The sequence below is a fragment of the Neolamprologus brichardi genome, chromosome 10 (genome assembly GCF_056152115.1).
Source record: "Neolamprologus brichardi isolate AB-2024 chromosome 10, ASM5615211v1, whole genome shotgun sequence".
In the NCBI taxonomy this organism is placed as follows: domain Eukaryota; kingdom Metazoa; phylum Chordata; class Actinopteri; order Cichliformes; family Cichlidae; genus Neolamprologus; species Neolamprologus brichardi.
Window position 1 is genome coordinate 9,327,026 of NC_142113.1, and position 13,594 is coordinate 9,340,619.

General features: G+C 40.0%; 1 protein-coding gene across 1 annotated transcript; it reads left to right on the forward strand.

Annotated features, from left to right (window-relative positions):
- The first annotated feature begins 4,649 nt into the window (after positions 1-4,649).
- On the forward strand, positions 4,650-9,371 carry LOC102793483 (N-acetyllactosaminide beta-1,3-N-acetylglucosaminyltransferase 3-like). The gene is made up of 2 exons (XM_035911475.2): positions 4,650-4,703; positions 7,766-9,371. The coding sequence occupies exons 1-2, from the start codon at positions 4,696-4,698 to the stop codon at positions 8,898-8,900; spliced, it is 1,143 nt and encodes a 380-aa protein (XP_035767368.2). The 5' UTR covers positions 4,650-4,695; the 3' UTR covers positions 8,901-9,371.
- The last annotated feature ends 4,223 nt before the right edge of the window (positions 9,372-13,594 follow it).

A 13,594-nucleotide genomic window follows, 5' to 3' on the forward strand; every position in this document is an offset into this window, starting at 1 on the left:
TACTCAAATTTGTTACAACCAAGGTATGCAGAAAGACATGTCTGAATCCACAATGCGTAAAAAAACATGAACACCACACTGGGTGCCACTCCTTTCAGCAAAGAACAGGACGCTGATGAGTCTCTGTTCCTGCTCAGGTGTTAGGGTTAGAATGCATAAATTGTATTAGCAGCTCAGGCTGCTGCTGATGGTGGAATGGTATAGGGGCTATTTTCTTGCTTTGGGCCCCTCAATACCAAATAAACATGGTTTAAACACAAGTCTACCTTGTTGCTGACTATTTCCATCTCTTCATATCCACAGTGTACTCATCTTCTAATGGCTGAGCTCAGATCGTCTTAAACATAACAACGCAGCACTGTACTTAAACTGTACAGGCCCCAGTCCTCAAACCAATAAGTCAGATTCAAATTTGACATTTGAAACCTAAAGACAAACACATTTTAATCACACCTAAAAACTTTGGGCACTGAACAACAAAGCCCTGTAATAATTTTTGCAGATATCTGCTACCCCGAGGCTGCTTTTATTGTTGCTGGCGACTTCAACCACACCAACTTAAAGACAGTCCTCCCCAGATTCCACCAACATGTCTCCTGCCACACCAGAGGGGACAAGACTTTAGACCATGTGTATTCCAACCTGGCTGGAGCCTACAAAGCCACACCCCTACCCCACATTGGACAATCGGACCATCTCTCCCTGTTCCTCACACCTAGGTATTCACCACTCATCCAACGTGTGAAACCTGCTGTGAGGACAATTAAAGTGTGGCCAGAGAGGACAGACGCAGTGCTCCAGGACAGATTTAAAAACACAGACTGGAATATGTTCACCCACACAGACCTGGACCAGTACGCCTCATCTGTACTGGATTACATCTCCGAAACCACAGACAGTGTCACCACCCAGAAACGGATCACCATGTACCCCAACCAGAAGCCTTGGATGAACCGAGATGTTCGTCTCCTCCTGAAGGCCCGCAACACTGCCTTTAGGTCAGGAGATGCACACGCCTACAGTACAGCCAGGGCTAATCTAAAGAAGGGAATCAAAAAAGCCAAACACCGTAATGGTGTTTGGCTTTAGAAGGTAGAAGAACACTTCTCCAACTCCAAGAAGGGAATCAAAAAAGCCAAACACCGTAATGGTGTTTGGCTTTAGAAGGTAGAAGAACACTTCTCCAACTCCAACCCCCGACGCATGTGGCAAGGACTCCAGACCATTACAGACTACAGGACCACCAAACTCTCCCCCGCATCCTCTGATGTCTCCTTCCTCAACGAGCTCAACAACTTTTATGCTCGTTTTGAGTGAGGGAACCCCACAACCACAACTAAAACAGACATGACGCCAGACCACCAACCTCTGACTCTCTCCCCCACCGATGTAGGAGCGGTGCTGAGCAGGATCAATGTCCACAAGGCTGCAGGTCCTGATGGCATCCCCGGGCGTGTTCTCAGAGCGTGTTCTGGGGAGCTTGCAGGAGTGCCCACAGACATATTCAATCTGTCCTTGGCCCAAGCTGTGGTACCGGCCTGCTTCAAATCCACCTCCATCATCCCGATACCCAAAAACTCCAACCCATCTAGCCTCAATGACTACCGCCCAGTAGCACTCACCCCCATCATCACTAAGTGCTTAGAGCAGCTGGTCCTAGCACACTTCAAATCCTGTCTCCCCCCCACCCTGGACCCCCACCAATTCGCATACCGCCAGAACAGGAGCACAGAGGATGCAGTCTCCATCGCACTGCACTCTGTCCTCTCACACCTGGACAACAACAACACATACGCCAGAATGCTGTTTATAGACTTCAGTTCAGCATTCAATACAATCCTCCCCTCACAACTCATCAGGAAACTGACAGACCTGGGCATCAGTTCCCTCATCTGCAAATGGTTACTGAACTTCCAACCGCCCCCAACATGTCCGGCTGGATAACCGCTGCTCATCTACAATCACAATGAACACCGGTGTACCACAAGGCTGTGTGATGAGCCCTTTCCTCTACTCCCTCTTCACCCACGACTGCAGACCTGCTGATTGTTCCAACACCATCATTAAGTTTGCAGATGACACCACGGTGATTGGCCTCATCAGTGACAACGATGAGGTGAAAATTTAAACAAAGTTGTATTTCGGCAGTCCTTTTAGAGAATTCCTTCTTTGTTGTCAAAGCAGTTGATGAAGACAGAAGAAGTCGCTTCTTGTCAGACTTGGATGTGTGTGTGTGTGTGGGTCACAACTTTATCATCTGCACTGTGAATTCATACCGTGTGCTTTCTCATCCCTCTCCATTCTGCCAACACATGTCCTGAGAAAAAAAGGATTGAGGATTTTGACGTTGCACTCAAGCATTTTGTGCACCCCTCCTATGTTAACAAAGCCTCTCTCCGTTGTCTTATTTATGCCTTACTGACATATCTTACCCACCAAAAACACTCACGCTAACAAGTGTCTCTTCCTCAGTTAAGTATGGCTGCATTTAAAATGAATGGACCTATTAATGAGCTCACTGAGCTCTGTGATGTTTCTATTTGAAGGACCTTTTTCGTCGTACACATGGAACATGTAATCCTCCTTCAGGCATCTTTCCACCTCAATTAACAATCTCTTCCAAAAGGATGCTCTGCTCCTTCAAGCACAAGTCAGAGTGACACTGAGAGTGCAACACCCACAATGAACAGGGTCACACTGCACCACACTGAGTAGGCAAAGGCAGTACTTACAGTGGGGAGCCTACGTTTTCAGGAGCACCAACTTATATGGCAAATTACTTTTCATTTAAAAATTTCTGAAACACTACAATAGGTAAAAGAGAATGTGATTCAACAGTACGTCTACAGTTGTGCAAGAGCATGACTTAATCCTTAATCATGAATGTGAAGAAGAGAGGAGTTTTTTTTCCTTTTGTTGATTAGTAAATTGCTGCTTCAGGATCTGTCTGTAACACGAGCTTGTACTCCTCAGATGTTTTTTCCTTTCTTTGGTCAGTTGCTTTCAACTTTTTAAACTTTGCTTTGCTTCCCGTCAATGCATTTATACTTCTCATGTTTCCCTACTAAAAAAAAGAAGGAATAATTATATGCATATATCCTTTGAGTGTGTGATTTTTTTCACAACATATTATACATATACAACATATAGTTTTGGACATATTCCGCATACTCTGAATAAATAAACATCCTCTTTGAAACAGTGGCTACAGTTAAATGAGACATCGTGGCTCAAGAGTTGGGAGTTCGCCTTGTAATCGGAAGATTGCCGGTTCGAGCCCCGGCTTGGACAGTCTCGGTTGTTGTGTCCTTGGGCAAGACACTTCACCCGTTGCCTACTGGTGGTGGTCAGAGGGCCCGCTGGCGCCAGTGTCCGGCAGCTGTCAGTGCGCCCCGGGGTGGCTGTGGCTACAACGTAGCTTGCCATCACCAGTGTGTGAATGTGTGGGTGAATGGATGTGTAAAGCGCTTTGGGGTCCTTAGGGATTAGTAAAGCGCTATATAAATACAGGCCATTTACCATTACCACAGAATTTTACAGAATTTTATTTAGCAAAAATATCAACTGAGGCAATATTATTCTTTGGCCTAATGCATATGCCTGCCTTTAGCAGCAAGTACTCTGAATTTACTGAGGGCAGACTGTTTTCCAAGAAAGAAAGAATGACAGACAAACAGAAAAGACAGACATTTTCCAGACTACAAATGCCAGAGACAAACTGTGACTGGCTGAGCAAGTTCTATTCCTTTGCGCTCAACCTGAAACTTCTATCTATCAGTTCATCTTGAGATAGATGCAGGGGTGTACTAGAAATTTCAAATAATCTGTTATCATTAATTATTTAATCAAGAATAGACTATAAAATATCAACTTTAAGTTCCTTGAAAGGATAAAGACTTTGCTTGTTCGAACAAGTGAAAGATTTCGCACTTTGTTGCTTGTAGGGACAATGTGAGGATAGATGTTTATCAAGGGAAAGGAGTCAGATAAGAGAAGGCATAAAAATACCTTCCACGGAGTAGTTTCATTTCGATTCTTTTCAATTAGGCAACATTCAGTTTAAGTTATTGTGAAAGAACTTGTTGAAAGGTAACTTGGTGTCATGGAATAAAACACATACTGTATATTCATAATACATATAATTTTTACATTTGTGATTTTTAGAGCTTTAAAAATAAATGTGTGTCCTGTTTGAAGAGACCTAATAGGAACAAACAAGCCTTTTTCATGAGAAAGGGGATTTCTTTATATGGTTGAATAGTGGTTATATTGATCACATTAATACTGTAGTTCCCAATCCCATCCCAGTTAAAATGTGGATATTTAAGTTGAAACACAAGCAGGCCATGTGTTAAGATATTCATCTCTTTTTGTTTTACCTAGGACAGTGTCTGCGTGGAAGCTGTTGTATGCTACATGGATTGCATCTCTCTAACACAAACTTTTAGCTTTATAATACCACCAAGGTATGACAAGTGTCTTTGTATTATTTAAATGTATTTTTCTTCTACATCAAATAATAACAAAAATATATTTTAGAAGAATGGTCTGACTTGGGTTTAGGGTTGGTCTCAAAGACTACACCCAGTCTAAATACATGCGGGTAACAGGCTTCAGTTAGGAGCTGTTTCTTATCTGCACACATTCTATGTTGACTACCTGAAGGATACTTACCAATTGAGCTCATCCACCAGTATGTTAAGGTAACTGCTGTCTTCTACACACACACACACACACACACACACACGCACACAAAAACAACAGTTTTATATTGTTTATATTGTTTATCATTATCACATTTATCACAATAACATTTATTAATACACCTTTTAATACTCCACAAATTATGTAATGTCATTTTCAGTCTTTTTGCACACACATAAAAGAAAAAACAAACTCAAACTACTTCGCAAGAAATCAGAGAAGCTGGTTTGTGCTTGAGATATCATATATGATACCATTCTTTGTTTAAGAAGTCAGTTAAGTCCATTGTTTTTCTTAAATATTTTTAACACTATTTCACATTATGTGGTAGTGTACAAACAAGTTTTTACTAATTTTTTGAAACATATATGTACATACATATGTGCTCCATAGACATATTTGTCCATAGAACAAAAAGAGAACATTCCTTGTAATGACAAAGATATCGTCTCACATTCTGTCCCTGAGGCTTAAATGCCTGTATACTTCCTATAAGTACGGGGGGTTAAACAAGGCAACAACTAATGGAGTAAACAGCTAATATGACTCATGTAATTTGTTTGAAGTGTGCAGAGTTTTGTTTTTAATCTGAAAGGTAAAAACTTAAATGCTTGATCATTTGAAAGGCTCTAAAAAGTCAGAGCATTAGAAAGTGAAACGGCAGCACAGTGAGTCAGGGGTGTTAGAAATTTTAGAAGCTCTGTTATATAATCTTCTTTTTACTTTGTTTTTATTCATTTAACATTAATTTGTTTAAATGCTTTTAGTTTAAGGTTCTTGAGGTAGTTAATTGTTTGGTTTCAGCCCCTATACGATGTTATCATAGCTGCTAAAAGTAAAATAAAAACTAGAACTAGAAATGCAAAATAGGAAGGATTTTATTCTTTTAAAATGTTAGTAGTTTCTCATTCTATTTGCTGTAGAGTATACAAATGTCTTTTCTTTGTTTATCAGCTGTCAAGCATGGTGGTGGTAGCTTCATACTCTGGGGCTTTACTGCTGGTCATTGTTATAAATTGTACAATGGAAGAACCAACAAAAAAAAAAAAAAAGAGGACTACCTCCAAGCTCTTTAATTTAATTTCAAGTCAACCATTAGACGGTTGAAACGTGGTTCCAACTAGGTGTTCCAGGACACATTAGAACTGATTTTGGAATGGTTAAAATAGACAAACATTAGGCTTCTTGAATGCTATTCCCCAAACCCTGATTTCAGCCCTTTTTGGACTGCTTTAAAAGCTAGGTCCATCCCAAGGTCAAATATGAGATATGTACAATTTTAAACCCTGAGTAAACTGGAGACAATCCAAAATAGTGTCACGGACTGCCGGGGCAGACCATGTGGAGTGAGTAGAGGACCCAAGAGCAGACAGAGGCGAGGACACAAAACTGAACTTAACAAAAAGCGAGCCTTTATTTAGGACCGAAAACTCACGGAAAAAACAACAACAAAGTAACTGAGGGAAAACCTGAACAGACTGGGAAACTATGACTCTACTGAGATTTAGACTATGACTAAACAACATACAAACTATGACTTACTATGGCTGGGAAACTGTGACAAGGGGTAGGGGAGATAACACAGACGACACGACACTGAACACAGCAAGACTGAGGACTAAATACACACATGAGGTGATCAGAGGAAGTGGAGACACAGCTGACTCACATAACCTAATGACAGGACAGGGGAAGTGAAACTTAATGCAATGAACAAAGAACAGAGGACTCTTTCAAAATAAAACAGGAAACATGATGAGACAGACCAAACAACATGGGCTTGACAACATGAGACGTGGAACACAAAGGGCAAACGAGACTAAGATCCAGGGGAGGGGGAAATGAGGAGATCCAATAAACAGAACTAAGGCTGAACAACTTAGGGGTTTAAGAGAGGTGGATGAGCTTAACCCAAACAATAAATGACTAACACAAAGACTCAAGTTCCAACTAATAATGCAAAAACAAGAACTTAACATATCCCCATACTTAAAACAGAAATACACAATATATAATGAACTCAAAATGCTGGGTCACAGACCCAGCCATGACAAATAGATTTAAACTTGTGCACCCACTTCTTGTTTTCTTAAAAATACATGCTGTACAGTGGAAAACAAACATTTCAAAGAAATAGTTAACCACCATCCCCCCAAATTACCATGATGTGTTTGACGAGTGTATGTAAAATAATTTACATATTTTCCATGGCCTCAACAAACCCCTCCTACAACTGAGACTTTGCTTGCTTTTTGCCACTGCCCGAGCCGTGTTCCGCTTGACCTGCCATTACCCATTGGCAAAGTCCCACTGGTCACCAATTTAGCCTGATGGCTCCCTGCTATAGACCATCTAGAGACAAATTAAGATGGTTTGGAAAGGACTAGCACAAATGTCAAGCAAGTTAAACCTGATTTGATTCAACAGTAGAAACCAAAGCATGCAGTTTTCAAATATTTCTCAACAGAAACTGTGGCTCCAGTAATGGAGTGTAAGTGTGCGAATGTTAGTTTTCTGTGTAAATCATTTAGAACAGCACTTCCAGCGGCATCTTTCAGTTATTCTGTAGATAATTGGGTTCCAAGAAACCACGCCTGCTTGTAAGCTTTTGCTAGGAAATAATTTGTCCCCTTTTCTTGTTTTTTTGGGGTTTTTTTTGCATACAACAAAGTTTTACTTCTGTTTAGTCTTTTTGTGTGCTAAATAAACTGCTAACCATCTTTCTTTTGTTTAGAATAATTGTGAAGTAACAAAACACTGAAAGTCAAGAAAACCTGTTAATAGAAAGATTTAGAACTTTGAAAAAGACAAATACAATGCTGATTTTTAAATATTTCAAGACTTGGCATTCCAAGGAAATTATAACTGGAGCTCAAATCCTTTATAGAATAGAATAGAATAGAATAGATCAACAAAACACATTGGTAGCATGTAAATTTGCATTCAGATTCTTACAACCTAAGTATCTACAAAGTAATAGATAGTAATATAATACACACATTTAATGCACTCTTATCTTTTTAATGTTATTACTAATTGGAATTTTTTTTTGTGACCACAGATTTTTGAAACAGATCACCTTAAGAGCAAGCAGTTTGCTGGTGGTGACTGGCCTTCTCTTGACTGTTGCTATTTTCTGTAAAAATATGTTAGACTCCCAAGATTCACTTCTTGAAGAAACCAGGAGAGATGATGTCATTAAGCCACCACAAATCACTCCAGCTCATCATTTTTCCTGGTCAAGATGTCGACAAAACATGTCTGTTGCTAACATTAAGAACTTCAGCACTCTTCCTGATCATATAAAAGACTTTCTGTACTATCGCCACTGTCGACATTTCCCCATGCTGCTGGACATTCCTGATAAGTGTGGAGGAGCTGAAGGGTCCTCGGATGTTTTTCTTTTGCTGGTCATTAAAAGCACTCCTGTGAACTACGACCGCCGAGAAGTACTGCGCAAAACCTGGGCTAAGGAGAGATTGCAGAATGGTGTGTGGATCCGAAGGCTTTTTATCTCAGGAACAACGGGTGTTGGTTTTGAGAAAAAGAGACTGAACACACTCCTTAAAATAGAGCAACGTGAGAACAATGATATTCTTCAGTGGGACTTTAATGACTCATTCTTTAACCTCACCTTGAAGCAAATACTCTTCCTCGAATGGATGGAGAGAAACTGTCCACATGCTCGCTTCCTGCTAAACGGCGATGATGACGTCTTTGTCAACACAGATAACATGGTTGAATATCTACTTCAACTTAAGGACAATGATGGACGGAAACACCTCTTTACTGGCTGGGTGATCCAATATGTTGGCCCTATTCGAGAAAAGTGGAGTAAATATTATGTTCCAGTTCAGGTGTATGAGTCAGAGTCATACCCTCCTTACTGTAGTGGTGGGGGTTACATTTTATCTGGCTACACAGCTTTGGTTATATACAATATGTCCCACTCTATCACTGTTCTTCCCATTGATGATGTTTACTTAGGAATGTGTTTGGCCAAAGCAGGACTTAGCCCTGAGCGGCATAGTGCAGTGAGGATAAATGGACTTCGCGTTCCTTCCACTACAGCTGATGACTATGACCCTTGTTATTATAGAGGAACTCTACTTGTTCACAGATTCCTTTCAGCAAAAATGTACTACATGTGGAACAAGATACATGACCCTAATCTGAAATGCTTTGCTAGTGGCTAAAAAAAATCATGACTTTGCCCGTACTCATTGATGCTGGCTGACTCATTTCTACTTTATTTGCTATACATATTCAATAAAATGTCAGTGTGGATAATACAGGCTCAACCGAAAGAAACTATTTTTGCTTCAATTATCCCTTTTAAAACCTACAAAGTTTTCTGTCATTTCTTTATGTGTTATTGAGGTTTTCAAACTGGGGTTGTACATAATTGTGTGGACTTATGCGGCAAGGTGCAATAGTCTGTCTGTTACACTCAAAGCCTTGTGATGTATCTGAATATAGGTCATAAACAAAAGGGTAATTATTCACTGCATATAGGGTTCAATAAAATACTTCCTGGTTACCAGTGGCAAGGTGAGGACATTTACAAATTAAAGTTAATTAAAGTTAAAGTGTGTGCTTTAAATTGAGTGAATGAAAAATTACATTACATAATTAACACAATCTTTACATGGTAATGGGACAGTATAACTGCATATACTTACAAATATTTCAAAATCACTGTATCCTTTAGTTATGAAGTTATTTTGTGCACATTCTGGGAATTGTAAATAAATAAACACAAGAGACAAACATCGCATTAATTTTTGTGTGTAATCAGTTATAATCTTTTTATTTATGAACCCTTTTACCAACATTCTCAGGGCTGAACAGAACAATAGCTTTATTGCTGGATTTATAGATAAATAACACAAAGGGAAGGCTAAGTGGCAAATGCCAAACAGAACATGCTGATACAGAGAATTAACAAAAGAAAAGGACACACAGCAAGAGGGAGATTGCGACACTGGATCAAGGGAGACAGACGATACATACAAGAGGGAATCAGAGAAGAAACACCTGCAGAATACGGTTGAACATGATCAAATAGATGAGATGGGAAGTAAAGTAAACACCAAGCACACAGGACAAGAGAGCGCTAGGGACAGAGGCATGTCTGTGAAGGTTCTCAGTCATCCAGGTCATCGTAGTCAAAGGAGCTTGCAAAGAAAAGCGTCTGGACTTCTTTAAGTTACTTGAAGACGTTTCACCTCTCATCCGAGAGGCTTCTTCAGTTCTAAGGTCAACACACACATGTAAAGGAAGCACTCAAAACGTGCGGCTATCCTAAATGGGCATTCTTAAAGTCAGCAAAGAGGCGCAGAAAAGAAGATCAGACACCAGCGAGGGAGGATAAGAAGGACAGACGCAACAACATTGTCATCCCCTATGTAGCCGGTGTATCAGAGAAACTCAGGAGGGTTTTCTCCAAGCATGACATCCCGGTGTACTTCAGACCCAGCAACACACTCAGACAAAAACTGGTTCACCCGAAAGACAAAACGCCAAAACACAGACTTAACAATGTGGTGTATGCTGTACAGTGCAGCGAGGAATGCCCAGACCTCTACATTGGAGAGACCAGACAGCCACTTCACAAGCGCATGGCACAACACAGAAGAGCCACCTCCACAGGACAAGATTCAGCTGTCCATCTGCATCTTAAGGATAAAGGTCACTCTTTCGAGGATGCCAATGTTCACATTTTGGACAGAGAGGACAGATGGTTTGAAAGAGGAGTGAAAGAAGCCATCTATGTCCACTGTGAGCGACCATCTTTGAACAGAGGCGGTGGTTTACGACACCAACTCTCTGCCATCTATAATCCAGTTTTGAGATCCCTTCCCAGACGCCTTAACGCCCACTCACACCCTGGGCCATCTGACCTCAGGAATTCGCATGATAAGGTGGGGCCAGGTTTCACAATGAACTCACCCGAAACTCTGGCTGATTGGGACCCACACCCAGTTCCACACCTTGGCTCAGGCGATTAGAGGAACATCAGGGGGTCCTTTTGTCCCTCTGTGGGGGGACACTCCCACCAGGTTTATATCTGGGACTCCCCACCATTTGACCTTAGAACTGAAGAAGCCTCTCGGATGAGAGGTGAAACGTCTTCAAGTAACTTAAAGAAGTCCAGACGCTTTTCTTTGCAAGCTCCTTTGATTAGGGACAGAGGCATGAATAGGGACGCTGACTGGCACATAAACATGGAGACAAGACTGACTTAACAGGGAGATGCTGAAGGAAGCACACGGAGACGAGACCAAATAACAAACAAGAAAACCTAGCTACTAATGAGTAGCTTGTGCTTTTGTTTGTCTAAAGCAGCGAAAACAGCCTCTTAATTCTTTAGCAGATGAGAAACCATATCCAGTGTTGAATTCCGCCATGTGGAAACATCCTGTATGTGTGCCTCTTTCTTTAAGCCCACCCCTCGGCCAACTCAGGCACAGGTAACAGTGTTAACTGGAGAATGATAACCAAAAGCATTCATGAGTCAAAACAAAAGAAAAATAAGTTAATCGGGCTCTCCAGTTTCCAGCAAATACAAACATTTTCATTTAGTGAGATTACTCTTAAGAGCTTTAAGCGATTGTGCAGAAGTTGGTGGAAACTTATAAATGCAGGATAAAAGCGACTGGAAATTTTGGGGATTATTTATAATCTTTGCCACCCGTCTAACCTGTAAATAATGCACTGAATATGTAAATTCTTCTGAGAGAACTGCTAAAGGTTTGGACTTTTCAGTTTCTATGGCTCTGTTTTTCATAATCCAGGGCCATTCCCATATGGAAAAGAAATAGAAAAAACTTATAAAAGACTTGCATCAGATTTGGCCTACTTCATATAGTGAATCATATAAGGCTTATATGATTTACTCATGAAAGTGGCCACTTTCATATATTGTTTTAGTAAGTATCCAAAACACACAAGTTTAATTTATATAAATTTTCAAGGGATCTTACATCTGTTTTCACTCTTGTATTCTTTTCATACAAGTTTCACACAAGACAGATACAAACTTTATAAGATTTATATATATCTTTTCCATATGGGTTTCCTCACAGCTTGCCTTACCTATAATGAGGTGAGCACAGTAAATGGCATATTATAATATTCATTCCATGCACTATTTAAATGGACAGGCCGAGGGTATTTTGGTAAACATTACAGCGTTTCTTTGCAAGACAAAACAGCATGTGTGATGCTGAGCTCAATTTCTGAGTCAGCTATATGCTTTGCTTTACGCATTTAAATGTTTACTGCTTTTTTCTCTCCTGAAACTCAAAGATGTCTCAGAAACTTAGACAAAGTCTGGTGATCCTACTCTGCATCTCTGAGCATTGTTTTACCAGTTTTTTCTTTCCTCCTTCCAGTTCCGTTGTTTTGTACTTCATTTTATTATAAAATTCTTGCAGTTTTAGATTTTTCCTCTCAAAGTCCTGGAGAAAAAGTTTTTCTTCTTTCTGTTTTATGTCCAGTTCTTTTGTCTTGAAGAAACTGCAATGTTTCATCAAGCTTTATTTGGAGCGCTTGTATTTTTCCTCCATGTCTTCATGCTTACAATAAATTTCTTTCTGTTTTATGTCGTGTTGCTTTCTCTCTTGAAGCAACTGTTGATTTTTGTGCAGTGTCTTATTAAGCTTTCCCTGCAGCACTTTTTATGAGGATATTTTTTTTGCTTGGACAAATTATCAGTAAAGTTTCAACCCCTGTTGTTTTTTGTTTTTGTTTTTTTTAATGTGTTATAGCAATACCATACACCAAAAGACACACACATATATTTATGATTATTGCACACTGTAACCGAGGATAATATTGTTTGGTGTCAATTGTATTTTATATTTTCGGGAATTGTCCTCAAATCAGTGTGAGTAGTATTTCATTGCTGTAGTTCTTTTGTACTTTTGTTTTTGGTATATTGTTCTGTTGTCAGAACACTTTTCAGTCGCAATTTATTCATTTTTTAGATATTTTAGTCATACATGAAGATTCAAGATTCAAGGTCTTTATTGTCAATACAACAATATACACAGTGGACTAAGCACACAGCCCTGCAACGATCCTGTAATCAGTCTGGGGACTTTGGAAGTGTTATTTCCTATGAAGACAGACTGGGGCCTGTCAGTTAGCATAGCATAGCATAGCATAGCATAGCATAGCATCTTTATTTATAACGCACTTTACATCCAACAATGTTGACCAAAGTGCTACAAATATAAGAGAGGAAACAGTTTAAATTACATATAAAAAATATCTTAAAATTAAAAATAATATAATTAATAAGAAAAACATATTAAGAGACATCAACAAGTCCTGCTGTGCTAAAAGCCAAGGTAAATAAATATGTTTTAAGACGTGATTTAAAAACAGATAAGGAAGGTGCCTGTCTAACATGTAAAGGCAACTCATTCCACAATTTTGGTGCTGCCACAGCAAACCCCCGATCCCCTCTGAGCTTACGATTAGTCCTGGGCACACTCAGGAGGAGCTGGTCTGCCGACCTGAGGGACCGGGAAGGTATGTATGGATGAAGAAGCTCAGAGAGGTACAGAGGGGCAGCATTGGACAAACATTTAAAAACAAATAAAAGCAGCTTAAAATGGATCCTAAAATGCACGGGCAGCCAATGAAGTGAATATAAAACTGGGGTGATATGCTCGTATCTACGAGTGCCAGTTAAAAGGCGTGCAGCAGCATTCTGGACTAGCTGCAGTTGAAAAACAGAAGATAGACTCACCCGAAAATAAAGAGAATTACAGTAATCCAGCTGAACGGTTACAAAAGCGTGGATTACTGTTTCAAATTGCTGTCTCATAAGAAAGTGCTTAATTTTGGCCAGTTGCCTCAGAGGAAAGAAACCGATCTG